General features: G+C 33.8%; 1 protein-coding gene across 1 annotated transcript; it reads right to left on the bottom strand.

Annotated features, from left to right (window-relative positions):
• Nucleotides 1-518: 518 nt before the first annotated feature.
• LOC127073269 (outer mitochondrial transmembrane helix translocase) lies at nucleotides 519-4,744 on the bottom strand. Its single transcript, XM_051014415.1, has 16 exons — nucleotides 4,578-4,744; nucleotides 4,334-4,492; nucleotides 4,169-4,216; nucleotides 3,702-3,803; nucleotides 3,532-3,621; nucleotides 2,798-2,873; nucleotides 2,604-2,685; nucleotides 2,412-2,481; nucleotides 2,140-2,319; nucleotides 1,941-2,063; nucleotides 1,770-1,853; nucleotides 1,441-1,634; nucleotides 1,149-1,287; nucleotides 1,009-1,068; nucleotides 862-936; nucleotides 519-778 (listed from the first exon to the last, which is right to left on the bottom strand). Exons 4-16 carry the CDS (start codon nucleotides 3,753-3,755, stop codon nucleotides 659-661), a joined length of 1,347 nt encoding a protein of 448 aa, XP_050870372.1. The 5' UTR covers nucleotides 3,756-3,803; nucleotides 4,169-4,216; nucleotides 4,334-4,492; nucleotides 4,578-4,744; the 3' UTR covers nucleotides 519-658.
• Nucleotides 4,745-20,405: the final 15,661 nt, after the last annotated feature.

The following is a 20,405-nucleotide window of genomic DNA, read 5'->3' as shown; positions in this document are numbered from 1 at the left end:
CAAATGTTACTCATGTTTTATTTAGTAACTAATTATGTTTGACAATTAGGAATAGTTTACTTAGTTGGTATGATTCAAAGTTAAACTCTATACTAAGAGTGTCATCCTAACATTGTATTCATCTATTCAATAATGAAATTGAGATTCAACTTGAGCTCTCATAGTCATTTGGTGTCAAAATTAGGACTTTCTTTTATTTGTGAAAATCAACTAATTTATTAGATGGCAAATATACATTCATGGAATGATGAGAATGATATTCACAAGGAAGCAACAAATATTAATTAATAAATAAAGAAGATCAAACCACTTGAGAACAAAATGCAGTCTACTTGAAAAATGAATGTCTAGATTTCTTGGCACAAATGCAAGTCACTAGCCGGTTTGTAAATTTCTATAAATTGGCATCCATTACTCTATTTTTGGGATTGCTAGTTTTTCCTTCAACCACTTTCAAAATGAAATGCTAATTAGATGAAACAAAGAATCTAGTACAATTAATATCCCGTATCATTTAGTTATAATTCCATAAAACAGCCTATGATATTTACATGAAATATTCATGTATATCTCTCTCTGTCTCTCTGTTCTTTAGGCTCATCTGCACCCCCTCCAAGGTGCTCTTTTAGTCATAATTCCATAAAACAGCCTATGATATCTAGATGAAATAATTCATGTATCTCTCTTCTTTAGACTCATCTGCAGCCCCTCCAAACTGCTCATTCCATTTGCGCAGTTCATCCATAATAGATGAGTCAAGCTTGAAACTAGCCCGAACCTACAAATAAGAAAACCAATTCGTTAACTAAATTTTTAAGTCAACAACTTCAATTCATAAAAGAAATGGAATAATTGATATACTTCTTTTAAGGCATGCAACAGATCCTCCATCTTTAATGGACGGATATCTACGCTGCTATATAACTCACTTCCCTCCTGAAAAAGATGTATAATTTTGAAAAATGTATAGTACAAACTTGCATAACATCTGAATAATTTTAAACTAACCTTTTTTTCTATCTCTAATCTCTCCCTAATAGGACAGTAGGCAGCTGCCACACACAAATCCTACCATGAAATTTATAATATCAGATTAGTTTCTACATAAGAAAACACAACAATCTTAGTAGCTCAATGAAAAAAAAAACCTTGAGATCACTTCCGGAGTAACCACTAGTCTTATTAGCCAGTTCTTCTAAATCAACATCCATTGACAAATGATCGGCAGCTAATATCAACTTAAGTATTTTTTCACGGTTTGAAGCGTCCGGTAAATTAATCAGTAATCTGTATATAATGTTGAAGAAAGAGCATGTTGTTAGATTGAAATTTTGTTCGTATGTCAAAGTTAAAAGACAGTTTGGGAGTAATATATGGTTTGAAAATCATTAGTAACATTAAGGAAAACATTACATAAAATACTTTAAAATAAAAAACTACCTTCTTGGGAGCCTCCTGATAACAGCGTCGTCAAGATCCCACGGCCTATTAGTAGCAGTAAGAACAAGTACGCGGTTGTTTTCGTTTGTGCGGAGACCGTCCCAATGGACAAAAAACTCTGTCTTAATTTTGTTATAATGAGCATCATTATACGAACTATCTGCTCCTCCACGTTTCCCTAGCAAACTGTCCACCTATCACAAATAACACAACAAATTAACAAATAGCTGAAAGTAAGACCAATTTATCTATAAATGGAGTTTTTATTTTAAAATAGAACTAACAAAATAAAGAAAACATTAGGGGTCAAAATGTAGGAAGTAACCAACCTCATCTATAAAAATTACGGTTGGTGCTATTTTGTGAGCTATAGAAAATAGTGCTTTTATATACTTTTCAGATTCGCCAGACCACTGCAACAAACAAACGTGAGTTTAGTCACTAAGTTAAAGGACTTGGACAACCAAGAAAAACATAACTAATCTCAACATAATTACTACCTTGGAAATAATGCTGGACAATGAAACATTGATAAAATTTGCCCCAGCTTCAGTAGCTATGGCCTTTGCCAGCATTGTTTTCCCAGTGCCAGGGGGACCAAAAAGTAGTATTCCCTTGCATGGCTAAACTCAAAATAATTACATTCAATGTTAATTAAAGATAATATACTAAAAATATAGTTCATAAATACAAGACTACCTTAGTAAGTTGCCCTTTGCTAAACAACTCCGGCCTCTGAAGAGGAAGCATAATCAATTCTCTCAAAGTATTTTTTACATTTTCTAATGCTCCAATATCGTTAAAAGTGATTCCAATATCACTCGGAGATATAACATCAGCCATCACTTTCTCCTCAAGCTCACCGTCAATAAAAACATCCTAAAGAAATACATAAGCATAAAAGATTTAAAGCTTGAATATATCAATATGCCAATATGGTTAAAGAAATTGAAAAGGGCAATGCTTATTACCTTTACTGAATTATTTAACTTCTTTTCTGAATTTTGAATCTTCTTCAAAATGTTGTGCCCATAACTAATGCTACATTAGTGACATAAAATTTTGTTACTAAATACAATTTCATATCAAATAATTTCATTTTATTGTGTGCCTAAATATTGGTGGCCTAAGTAATCGAAATGCAAGAAAATGGAGAGGTTAACCTTTCCGAAGACAAAACTATAGAAGAGTCTTTAACAGTAACACCAGGATAACTTAAAGCCCAGCCAATAATTTTGTGTGCATCTATCATAAAAAAAATTAAACACAATATATCAATAACATAGAAAACACATTTCAATTTTCAAATGCGTAGTGGGATAGTTAAGTTGTTTAAATTTCAAAAACATTAAACTACTCTGAGTGGTTAGTGCTTGATCGTCAATATAAAGAGACTCAAAGTCTGGGCAATGCATAGCACTTTTGTTCATAATCTGAAATCAAACTCAATTATAAGCAAATAAATAAATAAAAATACATCAACTTTTTTCACTCAAATATAAATAATCAACTAATTTATTCATACTTATTGTTGTGAAAAGCTGACAAGTCATATAAGAGATAGGTAAGTTTGTAAATGTATTTTTTCAATGAAACTAAATTAAATATATTTAGCAATCATCCTTAGTAAGTGTAAAAATAGTTTCTTTATACTATATTCATTGGCCAAGATCATTTAAATGTGGGATTTGAACTGTCTGTTATATGGATTTAGATGAAATGTGCCACACAGTTGGTCTTGGTCCAAATAGGTTGCCAAAATCATTAAAATGTGGGATTTGAACCTTATATTCTCAAATAAATGGTTGAAAAAGCATACAATACAACATGAAATGTGTGTTTCAATTGCAACTTATCACAATATCTATCATATTATTTGACAAACTAACTTGAATGGATTTTGCTTTTTACATAAAATATTTATTTAACTATTCAAACAATTTTAAGTCTGGTTAGCTAGGAAGGCAACATAAAATAGTACATGCTACTAATGGCTAGTATGTACCCAGAGGAGCAACAAATAAAGAAGTAAAAGTATTATTCAACAATAAAAGAAAGGATAAAAAAGCTTAGAAAGAGAGAAAAACTCACAGAGCGAATGGTGACGGCATTTAACTGAGCATTTATACTTTTAACATGATGCTCCAACTGCTGCTTCCAACGAGATAGTGAGGTATGATCCTGCAAATGTTCAAAAAGTAAGATTAGATATCAAATAGTAGAAACAAATTTTATTTTAAAAAATACTTTAACTTTAACACCTTAGGGAGATGTATGGTCAACTTATTGGGGAAAAGGCCACCAATTTGCTCCATAAGTTCATCAGTGGGATTGTTGCTTCCTTCAATCTGTCTACTCCGTTTCTGCTATGCAAAGCAACAACATTTTTACAATAATAATTAACTCATAAAGGTATTAAACTACCAACTCAGCATTCTTTTCAAAGAATTTTGGTCCTTGAGAGACTAACATGTAAACTAGTACATAACATAATTTTAAAACATTTTTAAACATGAATAAGGGACACATGAATGTTATCATGATGTAATATAGAATAGAATTTCTAACATTATCATGATGTAATATAGAATAGAATTTCTAACATGAATTAGGTATTATTAGAGCATAGTATTACCTCGAGTAATTGAAATTGTGACAGCCCTTGTTTTTATGTAATATAGAATAGAATTTCTCACATGAATTAGGTATTATTAGAGCATAGTATTACCTCGAGTAATTGAAATTGTGACAACCCTTGTTTTTGATTAGGTTGGGTCTAAAAATATAACAAAATACAATAAAATTAGATTTAAAACATTTTCTATAATCACATTAAAATGCATAACATAATTTTCAACTGCATTCTTCAAAAAGATAACACAATAAATAATACCTTCTCTTCAAAGCCTTGTGTGTGAGACACTATTAACACAACGTTAGATGGCAAATTTTCAACTACATTCTTCAATACATGCCATTCTCCCTCCACAACCTTCTCTAAGTTTTGAAGGAGGACAACAAGTGAACCTTTTTCACCTTGATTGGAAGCAAACTAAATACACAAAAAAATATATAGATAAATGTATAAATAATTACTTGTAATACTATAAAATAAATAGTTTTAAATTTGTAACCACCTCAAATATTCTGTTCACGAGCTTTTTGTTAAAGTCATCCCCTTCATTTTGAGTTTCAAGCAAGTTTAAATGTCGAGCTGCACCATCAAACTATAAGTCAATGCACAGTTAAATTAAGTCAATATACAATCAAACTATAAGTTCAAAAAATAAAAAAATACCATTACAGAAATAACCGTAACCAACTTCACAAATGCCTCCAAGGTCATTGCCACCTTTAAAAGGTTTATCAAACCTCACTCCAACTTTTGCACGACTATTATCTTCAAAATAAAGGAGAATTAAGCCGGTAGAGCCATTCACTGGTTCCCTGCCAAATGCAACAAAAGAATATAAAGAAATTTTAACTCTCCACATGAGTTCTAGTACAAGAAATTATAAAATTGTATTTAATCACAACCTCCTATGGGAATATGATTCTAAATATCATTATAAATGACTTCCGCTATACAAACAGAAAGTAGTATAGTAGAGAAAAACTGTATCTAGTACATACATTTAATACTATTTCTTTATACTATCAATCTATTTCTACACATTTCTAAAACTTTGCTTAGACTAAACTACTTTATTAATTAATTTGATGCAACACTTAATTAGTTGAATGGTCCAATTCAAATTTAAAATCCAATAAACTTGTCCCGTAACACTAACAATGTCACCATACTTAAACCGTCTTCATGAATACTAATGAGAAAATCTCAAGTCCACATTGATTAGGGATAGAGTCTCTAAAAAATTTATATAAAGGATCACCTCTTAATTTATAAATCAGTTTTATTGGAATGAGTTAGGTAACTCTAATTCTTATATGATATCAAAACTATTGATGGACGATGGAGCACCCACCATTTATAATCACGCACCAAGTCTAAAGAGGATTGGCATGAGGGACGTATTGAGAAAATCTCAAGTCTCCCATTGATATGGGAGACAGAGTCTCTAAAGAGTGTATATAGAGGGGCACCCATCCCCTACTGGGTCATCATGGGGTCTAAGATCATCACATTGGACTTTCAACCGTCATTTCAAATGAGTTGGACACCACGTATTAACACAAAACTTTAAGACATTGAATTTATTAGTGTTTTAACTTATAAAGTATTTAACATTCAATCACACATAATATATCATCATCTTACAAACAGGTTTTAATAGGACCCTGAGAGTCGAGTCTGCTCGTTAATCAAATAATAATTAGTTATGATATTTTCTTAATTTTAGAGATATTCTACTATAAAAAGAAGGAAAGGTTAATTTTAGAGATATCCTATTATAAAAGCGAGGGAAAGGGATTATGGAATTCATTGAGAAATATTGTTACAAAGTTGTTAGGATAGTTATTCTCTGGTCCAAGAGCAATTATGCCCTGGTTAGGAGTTCATAGAACTCTGGATTATCATTTCATGCTCCATTTTCACACTTGTAAGAGCTTAAACCTCATCTTTGACATTCAATAGAATACAGTTTGATTATCTTGATTTTAAGATTCTATCATTTGTCCGACCTACCGGATTATCAAGGGGTGCCAACATTGGTCTCATTCTAAGATGATTGAGGAAGAAGAAATGTTGGAAGCAAATGGCCTAGAGAATTGACGCATTTGAAGCATGAATGGGAAGATTTGAGGAATCTGTCAAATCAATTATGGTGGAGTTCATGGCACAGTTTCGTCCATTGATGAGAGCAGAGGTGGCAAAGTGTTTCGGAGATGCGTTATCAGAAAAGGATCTTGATGACGATGGTCACCTGTTGTCCTCTGATATGTTAGAAGAAGGGAAGATCAACACTCTGGTTCTTGGGGAGAAGAAAACAACAAGTATGGAGGAGTCACACAAAAGACACCCCATACTTTAAGAAACGACGCCAAAATCAAAGTGCGGTGGTGATCAGAAATGTCGCCAAGTGTCTACAGAAATTCAAGTGGTGGGAGAATCGGTTTACTTAGAACCTGGAATCAAGCAAAGAAGAGAGAATGAAGTAGATGCTAAAGGAGATGAGTTTGAGACTCAAACTCTCAAAATAAGCATAGTAACAAACGAAGAAGTATAAGCGCTTGTGGTGTGCGACGCTGGGACTTTCGAGAATAATAAAGAAAGAAGTAAGGTTGTGAAAGAATCAGCCTTGATCTACACCAATTAGTTCGTTCTTTTCTCAGCAAATTTCAATAACTCACGTTGTTCCCTCCATAAACCATTCTAGTGAGTTGCTGAAGCATTCCAAACCAAAGACAAGTCTCGAGGAGAAGCAAAGAGTGGGAATAGAATTGCAGATGAGTCAGGTGATTCAAATCATCTTACCTTGTTCTCCTCAATTGGCAAATAAAATCATAAATGGCATCTAAGGGTATTAATCTACTGATAAGGGCAGATAAATGGCATCAAGAAAATGTGAGGGAATATCTCACTGTGTTGTTGGACTATTCCTATCTTAACTCTGGTGAATATTGGGTTTTATCTGTTGAAGATGAACATGACAGGGAAACAAAGATGGTCACAAATACATTAGATTCTTCTAATAAACTCTCTTTTCTTAGTCCAACTTATGTTGGTTGCAACGTAAACCTGTCTAAATTTGGAAGAGTTTAACAACTTTTCACCAAGTACAGTGAAGCTGAGACTATTCGGGTGGTGTGATATTTTGCAGTTAGCTCGGTAAGTAACCAACAGTGGGATCCTGGAAAAAACTATGAGGCAGCCGAAAACTTAAAAACTATGGAAATTGTATTGCAGTGGCAGTTTGGTTGCTGTTTATTCCACTACAGTTCATGTGTTTGCCATACCTTGTTCTGCATAGCTCATGCATGGATTCTCCCACAGTTGTTTATGCTACAACCACATAAGAGTCAACTCAGAAGTTGTTCATGTCTCAAGCTCAGATTTGAGGACAAATCTATTTTTAAGGGGGTGGTGGTGATCTGACCATGAGTCAGGACCTTAGTCTAATAAGAGTTAGTTATATTCAATTAATTTTAGGGAACTCCAAGCGGGGGAGTTTGATTAAAAAGGAACTGGAGTGCTACAATTGAGGTTTACACTAATGTTGTTTATGCATTTTCAATTATTGACCGGATATCCTCGATAGAGTATTATATATTTCTCAAAGGAATTTTTGTAACTTCGAGGATTAAGAAGCAAAACATTGTGGTCAATCAAGTGTTGAAGTTGAGTTTCGATTTATGGCACATGGTATTTGTTGATTATTTTGGTTGAAGTTTATCATAGAAGATTTGAAGATCAAATTAGTTGGATCTATAAAGCTCTATTGTGATAATAAGTCAGTATTACTATAATTCATAATCTAGTTTAATATGAACAAACAAAATACATCGAGGTGGATTTGCACTTTTTAAGTTCTTTTATAAGGTCAATTTACAACAGAGATATCCAGCTTTTGAAAGAATTATGTTCAAGCTGAGAATAGATAATACATATTTATCGGTTTGAGAGGGAGTGTTAAAAATTAAAATATTAATTCTCCATTTTCTCATTAATTCTTCATTTTCTAACTAGCTAAAGTTCATTGTACTATGTATTTAAAAAAGTTGTGTTAGCTTAATTATTCTCTTGTAAATTGCACATGTCTATTTATAACCATAATGCCTAAAAATCAAGCCTTATGTTGAATGCAATTCATTACCCTGGAAAGTTGACACCAAATTCATTCTCATATGATACTCTAGAACCTGAAAAATTACATAATGATCGCGTCACAAAGAATAAAAAAATAATATGATAAGTAACATGATTAGCAAATACTACCTATTTTATTTTTTGGAATAGAACATACCTGCTTTCAATAACTGCTCTTTCAATAATATTTTATGCTTGGAAATTCTCTTATTAGAAGAACCGGCTTTAGTTTCCTAAAGAGAAAATTTGTTACATAATTAGAGCATTCAATAAAAATTAGCAATTAAAACAATAAACAAATACTAATCTGTTATTTTAAGAGGTAAAGTTGAATTTTTATAGGATAAGAGAAAAATAAAATTTCAGTAAAAAATAAAAAAGAATATAATAGAACACATACAGCCGAAAATGAAAGTAAATCCACAATGAGTAGTCTTGCATCAAAATGCTTAGCAATGGCCTTGGACAAAGCTTCCTGATAAATTTCTGAAACAATACAAAAATTATATTATATAGAAGTATAAAAATATAACACAATTTTAAACAAAATTATCAACAGCCGGAACCAAAAATACAACCGCAGTACAAAGACAGGACCAAATTTCGCTACTTCAAACTACCCAACACAATTGACCTTTTCGGATAGATTAATTCACTATATCAAAAAAGAATGCCCGAACCAACTCCCCATAAAACTTCCTGCATTTTTAAACGCCACAACAAATGTGGTGCACCAGTTGCTTGGAGGTCAAGAAAGAAATCACTAGTAGCATTGTCATCGTGTGAAGCGAAATACATAGTTGCTTTTCTCTGTGTATGTCAAGCAACATGGATGGTGAATTTGGTCGAAAAGGTTACAGAGAAGAATCATGGAGAGATTACCATGAAGATTGACAACATGTTTGCTATTAATCTGGCAAAGAATCTGATAGGCCACGGACGAAGCATTCACATCGAAATGAGGTTCCACTATCTTCGAGAGGAAGTAGCAGAAGCGAAGTTGAACTTCAAACATAGCATAGCTGAGAATCAAATTGCAAATATCATGATGAAATGAGTGCAGATCGAAGTGTTTAAGAAGTTAAGGTCTATGGTGAATATAGATAGCTTAGACACAATGAATTAGGCGGTTTGTTGAATTTTAATTCGTTGTGTCGAAGCAGGTTGTTCGATGGAAGAAAGGAAGTGTCGAACCACCTAGGTGTCGAAAGGTCGAAAAATATTTCGATAGTAATGTTAGACTTAATTTTGTTTGTTTGTTTAGCTAAGTTAGTTAGGTTACTTTTGGGTCTTACTTGAGGAGCAAGCAAACCCAAAATCTATAAATATGGAGTAATTCCTGTTATTGTAAATATATACTTGCAGTTGCAAAGGAATAAAAAAAATTAGTTTGAGAGCGTATAATTATTCTGCAGAATTTCTTCTTCTTTTTCCTTATTCGAAAATCCTAATCTCTCTTTCTTCCTCAAATCAATTTTATTTCTTTTTATTATCATTGTGCACTAAAATTTTGCAATCAGGGTTGATTGATTCATTTGACTGAAGAGTGGAAAACAAGAGGAGTAATCGATCAGATAGATTAATTCTTATTCATCAAAATTTCATTCGGAACTCTCCATAAATTTTGATGAATTTTTTAAAGAGAAATTGATGAATTTCTAACCATTAATATTATTCAAGAAAACCCATTAAGGATATAAATAAGAATTTAATTCCTTTTAACTCCAAGAACTAGAAAAAGAAGACTAAAGCTGCCAAAGTAGAAGGTGTCACTTACAACACCCAATTGCAAGGTGGATTTCCCCAAAATTGTCCACCAAAATCTTATATGGGAACGCCATAGGGATTGGGAACCTTCCTAGGAAAATATTCTAATATTTTTCTTTTCATTTTGTTTTTCTTTCCTTTTGTTGGGTCAGGTCTAGTTCTCATATTTGTATATATTTTTTCTTTATAATGTAGCATTTAAATTTTAAAAAAAATGTGTTTTTTTTGCAAATGGTTATTGCTCTAACATTTAGTACTCATAAATTGTTTTGATCTTAACATGAAAGATAAGTTCGAATTGAGGTGATTTAATATGAAATATTGAAAAATAAAATAGAAAATATACCTGCGGGGCCGGTTAGTAAAATCCTTTGTGTCTCTAACAGGAAGTTAGTAGGAGCCACTTTTCTAACATTGGTCGAGTTTGCATCAAGGTGAATGCCAGTAGAAGCAATCATAAAACTCTTTGTGTTATCACTGTTATAATTATTAGAGTAGTATAATTAGAGTAAATTAATAACCAATTAAACTTTCAAAAGAAAATATAATTAGCAATTTAAATAAAATATTAATTAAGTTTTAAAAGAGATGGTTAATACCTAATGAAGTAAGGAAAATCTTTAAATGATATTCTAATATCATGTGGATGAATAATTTTATTCATCAAATTTTCATCAAATTTTTTTCTTTCCTTTTCAGCTAACATGTCCTTTTCTACAATAGACCGTAGCCTCCTTGCACTCACAAATTCTAGCTGAAGAGTCTAAATGATACGCCTAGTTAAGATTGCAAAGATCATAAAAGAGTTTTAATATAACCTGTAAAAAAAAATCATTTTTTAATAAAAATACATTTATAATAATATGGACCTATAGCATTTTGTTAAAGTTTAATATATAGAGAGAAAGAGAGAGAGTTTTGAATAAGACATTTATGAAGCATAGAATAATAAATAAATAAAGATTCAATTTAAGATATTTATAATAATAATAATATATAAGTAAAAAGGATACATAGACGGCGGATTGAAACTTCAATTCGTCTCCATCGCTAACCAGCATCCGTTTACGGTTAACTCTTTCATGGTCACTGTTATTCACTGTTACCACACCCTCTATAAGTTCCATCAAAATGTATGGTAAATCTCCACCCTATATAAAGAAAATAATAGATATATTATCGCTAATTATTTTGGAGAGAAAAATAAAAATATGTCCAACTATTTAACAACCTATCATACCTCAATGGGACTAAAGTTAGCCAAAATACCACAGCAGTCAAGCTTGAAGTTGTCTTCAGTGAAATCAATATGAGGATACTACATACATGAATAACAAAAAGTCACACAAATAATGATTGTTAAAAAGCTGAATGTCATAATGTAAGTTTATATGTGAAAACTCAAAGTAGCCTTCATCCATCTGTCGAAAACATTTCATCAAACAGTTTCTATGCTTCATACGTACATCATTGTAGCTAATGCAATATTTTCGATATATTGCATATGTTAGTATTAAAACTAAAAAACTAGTAACAGTATTTTTCAAAAATAATTATAAAAAAAAAATATATTCAGAACTGTTGATTAAAATATGGTTATACATACATGTAACTATTTTTATTTTTGACTACATACTGATACAACTATCTAGATCCATCTTTGTTTCTTCCAAAACCTAGAAACTTGTATTAGAACAGTCATTTAGAAAATGGTTGAAAGTTCAAACGAAATGAAGGTGAATGTGTAATGGAAGTAAACCAGAATCTGATGTCGTGAATGATTTGATTTTGGAAACGAAATGTTTTAAAAAAGTTACCTGCTCACAAAGAAAGACTAAAGAGGAGCGAGGAAATGAAAACAAGAGAGAGATAGAGTGAATAGAATAAGCTGTTTATAAAATAAAAGTGAAGAAAAATAATATTATACCTCTGATGAAGAATGTGAAATCAGTCTTCCCCATGAAGGATTCTTCTCCATTGAAGCTCGTTAGTGGTAAGAATGAGAAGCAGAAGCAAGTTTTTGATGAGTTGTGGTGGTGGTGGTGAAATATGAAGAAGCTGATTTGGGTTTGTTATGGTGGTGGTACGTGTGAAACAAATTTGAGCTTGCAATGGTGGTGGTATGTATATGAAGAGAAACTAACTTTTGAGTGTGGTGGTGACATGATGGTATCTTTCGTGATTGTACTGAATCATACTTATCAACAAATACTCAACCAATGTGGAGAGAAGGTGGAATGCGCGGAGAGAAGGTGGAAGAATGAAAATCTGTTATACCGTTCTTTCGTGCTTGTCTGCATTATTTCTAAATTACTGATATGCCCCTGGTTCAGACTCACAATTACTTGTATTGTGTTTTAAATTATAGCCTCAAAATTTAAAGTACTAAGATACTACATTGTTATATAATCACATGGATAATAATTATTGATAAGCATAATTTTTATTTTAATAAACCAATGCTTTTTTTTTGTCAGACGCAGCAATTGCCATATAGTAGTAGGTGATAGTAATTGTTACTCCTCTAGGTCTCGTGTATATATATATATATATATATATATATATATATATATATATATATATATATATATATATATATATATATATATATATATATATATATATATATATATATATATATATATATATATTGATAAATCAATTAGAATTTCATATATTGCATTCTGTTACAATGAGATACAATGACTCTACTTATATAGAAAAAATGTTGTAATTAACTATTACAGTTGTCACTAACTATTACAGCTCAGCATGTTGTAACTAACTATTACAGCTCAACACTGTAATCAGACAAAATGTTAACTAATACATTACTCTATCATTCCCCCTTAGAAGTGGAGGGTGTGTCAATCAAGCGTTGCTTGTTGAATACCTTGAGCTTATCACGTATAGGAAGAAATTTCATTGCAGATAATGGTTTAGTTAAAGCATTTGTCCACTGGTCCTGAGCAGAAACATGAGCCACAACAAGACTCTTGTTGAGCACCTTTTCTCTCACAAAGAAAATATTCAACTCCATATGTTTAGTCCTGTTATGCAGAATAGGATTATGAGCAAATGTGACTGTACTGAGATTGTCACACAGAATCTTTGGAGTTTGAAACTCACAGTGTAGTTCTTTGAGAAGGGACTGCACCCAAAGTATTTCTGCAGCAAGTTGAGCCATACTCTTGTATTCTGCCTCTGCACTTGACCTGGCAACCAACTGTTGCTTTTTAGACCACCAAGACACAATATTAGGACCAAGGAACACACAAGCCTCCGAAGTAGACCTTCTATCATCAGGATCTGATGCCCAATCAGCATCACAGAACCCAAGCAAAGACAGAGGTTGTTGAGCTGATGCAGGCTAAATGATAAGACCATGATGAAGATTGCCACTTAGATACCTCAATATCCTCTTTACAGCCTTCCAGTGATCCTCCAATGGATTTGACAGAAACTGGCAGACTTTATTCAAAGAAAATGAGATTTCGGGTCTTGTCAATGTAGCATATTGAGTGTTAGTGATGTTTTGATTTTCAATTGATTAAGTCATTCTTTGGAGAACACTCAACCACATATTCACAAGCATGGATCCTTGAACCAAGACATCTTCCATAGGAAGGAAAAAAGGCCAAGTTTCCACACAATATCATGAAAGATGGGAGACTTACAATCTCACTTACTAGAATGTTATGCCTTTAGGGTCAAATTTAGCTCTATGTTAAGCATTCGTAATTGGACTTATATATAAGTCACAACTATTTGAGGCCGGACAATAAAAATTTAGGTGTTAATGCATGTTAGAGATTTGGTATGATGAGCCAAACTCCTAAAACATACCACACACTAAAAGAAAAGATCAAAAGGGATGGACCTATCTCATCCATACTTGTATTGGTTCATCTGACACAAGGTTATTGATGAACCAATTAGCCTTAGGATATTGAGATTTCATTGGTCAATGAAAGGGATGGGAAAGAATATGGATGAAGATAAAGGGGGGGGAGTGAGAGAAACACAAATTGGTCATGGGAGGAATTTTACCAAATTAAAATCATTCATTCATTTTGGGAGATGAAATTTACATTTAATCAATCCCCTAAATTCAATGATTTTAATCCAATAAAATTCAAATCAACCTTGACCAAAGCCCAAACAAATAGTCAAACATCACAAGACCATAAAAATGGCTCAACACAATTTTTACACAATTAATCAATTAAATATCAAATTAAAAATACATTAAAATTTAATTTAATTTGGTCAAAACCTAAAATTTCTTCAAAACACCAAATAAATGGCCAAGAGATCTATCCTAGGTAAAACAAGGTCAAAGGACCTTAGACAAAAAATTTCAAGATTTTTAAAAAGTCAAAAGTATTTTTAAACAATTAAAAATATGCATAAAAATATTTAATTAATGAAAAATATCAAAGTTAATCCAAAAAATAATTTTAATTCAAAAAATGTAAGAGAAAAATATTTAAAGATTTTTGGTAAAAGTCCCATATTTTTTGGATTAAAAATGAAACTATTATGAATTAAACAAAATAAAGCAATTAAATGAAAAACCAGAAAATACAAAAAAAACAAGGACCATCAGACCTCCCTCATTAATTGAGGTGGTAGATCAGATGGCCACGCACGCGCTATCCATGGCGGACTTAAGTCAAAGCGCCACACGCGTGGTAATCATAACCAAGGGCCAATATTAGAACGTTGGACCAAGATCAGATGGTTGGAACTTTGCCAACACACCACCGGAGCCCTAGCTCCAGTCATCTTCTCCGGTGAGGACCACCGGACTGGTCCAACCTAAACTTCATGAAAAATGGGAAACAATGACACCTTTTTGAAGAAAAAATGCTCAGGATCACGAATCTGGCCTTAATTTTCTCCTCCAAGTATATAAAAAGATACAGGGATTTGAATTTTGAGGATCATGAACTGAGTTGCTTCGATTTGACCTCAAAGCAACTCGGTTTTATTGCCTACATTGGTATAACTTCAGCTAACCAAAAATCACAAAGAATAGTGAAGAATTGAGAGAGAATCGAAGAGATGAAGTTTCTGAATTTTCACCTTCGAGTAGCTTCAAATCAGCTTGATCTTGATCTGAATTTGCTTGATTCTTCCTCCTCTTGCTTGCAGTGATCAATTGAGATGGAAAGGGCAATGAATTCTTGGAGTTTAAACTCAAAATAGAAGGTGAAATTCAAACTCGATTTCAATGAAATCCTCAAGAAATTCTATGGAGTGAGGGGTCTGAGTTGTCTTGGAAAAGCTTGAGCAAGGTGTTCATGCATTTCTGAGCTCAGGATACTTGTACTTATAGGCTTACTCAATGCTCTTTGCACACTTCCATTAAAAATCCAAAAATAGCAATGATCTCATGCAAGCTTGCACGGGCGTGTACAAAGCCCAATAAATGATGTCAAAGGGTCCAAACGAAATTCCAAATGATGTTGAAACAAAATCAAGGGACCATGCAATGTTGAAATGAAAATTGGTCACAAAATTTTCCAAATGGGGCCATGCATTACACCCATGTGAAAGTCCTTCAATTTTGATCCAAATGAGATGATCTTGGACTTTTTAGAAAGGTGAGATCAAGCGGAACAACTTTCATGTTGAACACTTTTACATTTGAAGCTTGGATCATGATGAATTTTGAGGTGGAAGTTTGGAAAATCAAGCATATTTGAAAATTTTCTAAGTACCAAGTCAAATGTTCACTTCTTCCACCTTGAATAACTTTTGTATGGGATTCAAATGGAAAAACTTCTTTCATAAAAGTTGTATTTCTTCCAAACCTATTAATTTGGTCATAAATTTGACCTCATTTGGATTTGGCATGAAGGAGTTATGCATTTTAGAAGTTGAGAAAAATCACTTGTTCAATGGTAATGGCCCAAAGTGACCTATAATGTTTCCTCTTGTCACATGCATTTGCAAGTTGAATTTGAACTTACTCCAAACATAAAAGTTGAAGAGGACATCTTGAATATAATCATGGAACTTTAATAGCTTTCATATCATAAAAATTGAGCAAGTTATGGTCTTGGGAAGTTGACCTTCTAACTAGGGTTCAAACAAAATGACATATAATCTTTCACCATAAAAAATGACTTTCCAAGCAAAAATAGCTCTAGAATTCAACATGAAACTTGTTTGGAATGTCATTATGAATAACATTTCTCTTGGAATAATTTTCATATGACAAAAATTGTAGGAGATAGGGTCTTGGGAACCCCAGTTTTGACCAGTTGACTTTCTCTGGTCAACCACCATAAACCATCTTGATAACTTGACATTATCTTGATCCTTGGGACTCATGGAGGATCATATATATGTAAGATGATGTAATATGAAGTATCTCTTGAAATATTTGATCAATTGATGAAGAAACTTACTGAGGAAGTCACATAAGATACCCATATGAATTAGGGCTTCCAAGGCCAACAAGCTTCAAACTCTTGATGAATTATTGATCAAAATGATAAATGAAGATCATGTGTGTCGCAACGCGAAAAACAACTGGCAGAAAAAAAACTGTTTACAGAGCCGCCACCAACGCTATTCATCCTATGACAGAAAGGAAGCGCATGACTAACCTAAGAAAGGGAAAAGGAACGATCTTACGACCAGAGATTGCAAGGTACGGGAGTCGGTTACGCAAGGGGAAGGTATTAGTACCCCTCACGTCCGCCGTACTCGACGGGATCCACGCTCAAAAAAATAGGAAAAGAATAGAATAAGGTTGCTAATAAAACTACTCAAAGAAATTGCACAAACTGGAATGATAAAACAGGTGAAAGAAGATGGAGGAAGGGGACTCGACAGGATGTCGCATCCTAGACCTACGTAGTTTGTCAGAAACAAACATCAGAGTCAACGTAGTTCGGGGAAAAGGGAGACATGCTCGCTAGGACATCACATCTTATGCCTACGTATCTTCTCTATCCAGAGAAAGAATCAGAGCACCCGTAGCTCGGCTAACGCACGCCGAAACAAAACACCAAAAAGAGACGCTGAGACGTCAAAAGAAACACTCAAAAGGAAACAGAATGCCAATACATGGGCTTATATCCGACTCCAAACAAACAACACAAACAAGGAAACAGAATGCCAATACATGGACTTATATCCGACTCCAAACAATAGCACACGCTAACCAGCGAACACCAAGGAAAAAGGTTATCAGATTGACAAACTAATAGGGAGTCTGGAACTCGAGCCTAATAGTTGTCACACAAACACAAAGAGACGCTGAGACGTCAAAAGAAACAAAAAGGTTGAAAAAAGAAAAAAGGGCGCCCAGAGAGATCTCGCTCGATCTCCTGCCTACGTATCTCATCTGGTATGAGAATCAGGGCGACGTAGTTCCCCTTAACAGGGGAAAGGAGATAACAAACTAATAGGGAGACTGACTCGAGCCTAATAGTTGTCACACAAACACAAAGCGACGCTGAGATGTCAAAAGAAACAAAAAGGTTGCCCGGAGAGATCTCGCTCGATCTCCTGCCTACGTATCTCATCTGGTATGAGAATCAGGGCGACGTAGTTCCCCTTAATAGGGGAAGGAAACAAACTAATAGGGAGTATGGAACTCGAGCCTAATAGTTGTCACACAAACACAAAGAGACGCTGAGACGTCAAAAGAAACAAAAAGGTTTAAAAAGAAAAAAGGGCGCCCGGAGAGATCTCGCTCGATCTCCTGCCTACGTATCTCATCTGGTATGAGAATCAGGGCGACGTAGTTCCCCTTAACAGGGGAGAAACTTTCTCCTAACCAGAGACCAGGGAAACAACAAACTAATAGGGAGACTGACTCGAGCCTAATAGTTGTCATGCAAACAATATCCCTAAGTTGAGGTCTCTAATCAGAACCTAACTCACACAGGAAGCAAGTCAGTTCAGAGGAAAGCAAATAAACACCAACAGCACAAATGAACAAGCATCACACACTATATACACACAAGAGGCCCAAACAATGGGTAGGCTTTAGTTAAGAGGGGTCATATCAACCTTGACAAATAAGCCAAGCTGTCAGGGTAATTAATTGGGCTCTTAACCACTAACATTGAACGTTAGGGTGAGCAGATCAAAATGGTAATGAGGATGAGACCTCATGCTCTTAACCCTGGCCAGGGTGAGCTCAATGACAATGAAATCGTGGGGATCCAGAAAGAGGGACCCTATTCCACTTGACCGACTCTATACAAAGATATTGGGTACATGTTTTAGAGCATCAGCACGTAGTGCGAGCATAAAGAACGACTCACTGAATAACAGGGGATTGGCTACTAATCCCTTCTATCCGTCAATTGCCTCTTCACTTAGGAGGACTTATCAAGTAACATGCCTCACTTGGAGGTCTTTGGCACAAATGTAAACAATCACAAACACAGCCTCTTAAGGAGGACTTCAGCCAAAATGCCTGCCAAAAAGGTGACAGGACTTCCAGACTACATGGAGTAAGAAGGCTAAACTACCTCAGTGGTGTATCAACCACAATCCAAAGCTTAAGCAAAAGCAAAGCTAGCAAGCCACTAATGTACCTGTACAAAAGTCAACCAGTTAGTATCTCAGACAGAAATCAATCTTTTGCATAATGCACATTTAAACATGTCACAAGATGTCCTCAAAAGGACCAACATCAATTCACAAGGCAAATGCATCAAATGATCAATGTAAAGCAAAGGCAAGCAAGTGTACACAAAATGGACAATCAAATTAGAAAATCCAAATCAAAACAGAAAAGCATCCAATGGCTATGAAACTTTTTATGCAAGTTACTCATGTTATGAACAAACATCATGCAAAAAATTAGATCCAGAAGATCTCAATTGATAAATGAACTAAAATGCACAAATGCAACATCCAAAATGTGACACAAATTGTCACACTACATCATCATGTGTCAAAAACAGTGATAGCATATGATAAAAATTCCAAACCAAAGCTCAAAAAATCATATCACATGTGAAGATCATGCATGCAAAATTTCAGATCAATTGGATTAAAGATGAGCATTTCACAAAGCAATGAATGTAGCATATCAATTTGGCACAAGGTTCAATCAAAAAATCACAATTAAGAATCCAGCAACAAATAAATCATGAAATAAATTCTATAAAAAACTAGAGATCAAAATGTAGGTGTTTAATTGGCTGCATTGTATGGTAAAACACTAGATGGATTCTAATGTCTTGACTGATGTCATGACATGTTGTGAAGGCGTTTGTGTAACTGCAATGGAGGTTAGAGTATCTAACTGTACTCTGATGTCTTGACAAATGTCATGACATACTTGAGTAACTTACTGCAGGATTAGCTAATACAGGATTTATTGAATGTCAAATTGGATGTGGTGACATTCATCCCTGTCAGCAGATACTGAGGAATAGAACAGTTGGTGTTCTGTTAGAGCTCAGTATTCATTTTCAGTCTGGTTATCAAGGAAATACCAGACCTGGCATAAGGCCTACTATATGAATGTCAAACTGGATGTTATGACATTCATCATGGACAACATATACTGAACAATAGACAGAGTGGTGTTCTGCTACATTTCAGTATGCAACTCAGTCTGCTTATTAAGAGGATAACAGACCTGAGGTAAGGCTCTATGTGTGAATGTCAAATTGGATGTTTTGACATTTATTAATGTACGCTGATACTGAAGTATGGACAGATTGGTTCTGTACAGTACAACAAATTGTACAGTCTATTTTCAGGAAAAACAGACTTAGCATATGGTTAATGATTTGGAAGTCAAACTGAATGTTGTGACATTCATTCCTGACAGCATATGCTATATTGTAGGTTGTTTAGTTTTTCTGTTTCAGCATTCTTCTCAGGCTAAAATCCAGGAAACCAACAACCAAGCTACAATTAAGGAACCTAACAAATAGCCTATTTGTTAGCACACTAATATGTGGAAATTAGTTAGAATCCTATGTGGCATTATTTGTGGAGGTCTTGAGATATTTTAGGAACTAAATATGGAGATATTGTAGGAACTAAATATGGAGATATTTTAGGAACTAAATATGGAGATATTTTAGGAACTAAAAGATTGAAGACCTTGTTTGTAGCAGAAAGTTTCTGCTGATGTTGTAACAGCAAAAGAGAAGTTTGCTGCGATTTCTGAAGGCCCAAATCCACTTGGGTGATTAGGTTATAAATAGCATATTGTAACCTAGTTTTTGTAAGCCTCATAGAATGAAAATTTAGAGGTGTGTGTAAGGTAAACCTCCCAACCTGTGGGATGGTTACCATGTGTTTCTCAGTGGTAAAAGCTGAGAGTAATTGTAACTCAAAGCCTGTAGGCAAGAGTGATTATGGTCTTGAACGAAGCTGTGAAGCAAGTTCAAGGTGTTTAGCATTACATTGTAATTGTAGTGATAGGAATGGAAAC

Source organism: Lathyrus oleraceus, chromosome 4 (genome assembly GCF_024323335.1).
Source record: "Lathyrus oleraceus cultivar Zhongwan6 chromosome 4, CAAS_Psat_ZW6_1.0, whole genome shotgun sequence".
NCBI classification, from domain to species: Eukaryota; Viridiplantae; Streptophyta; class Magnoliopsida; order Fabales; family Fabaceae; genus Lathyrus; species Lathyrus oleraceus.
This window is presented reverse-complemented; position numbering and strand designations above follow the sequence as displayed.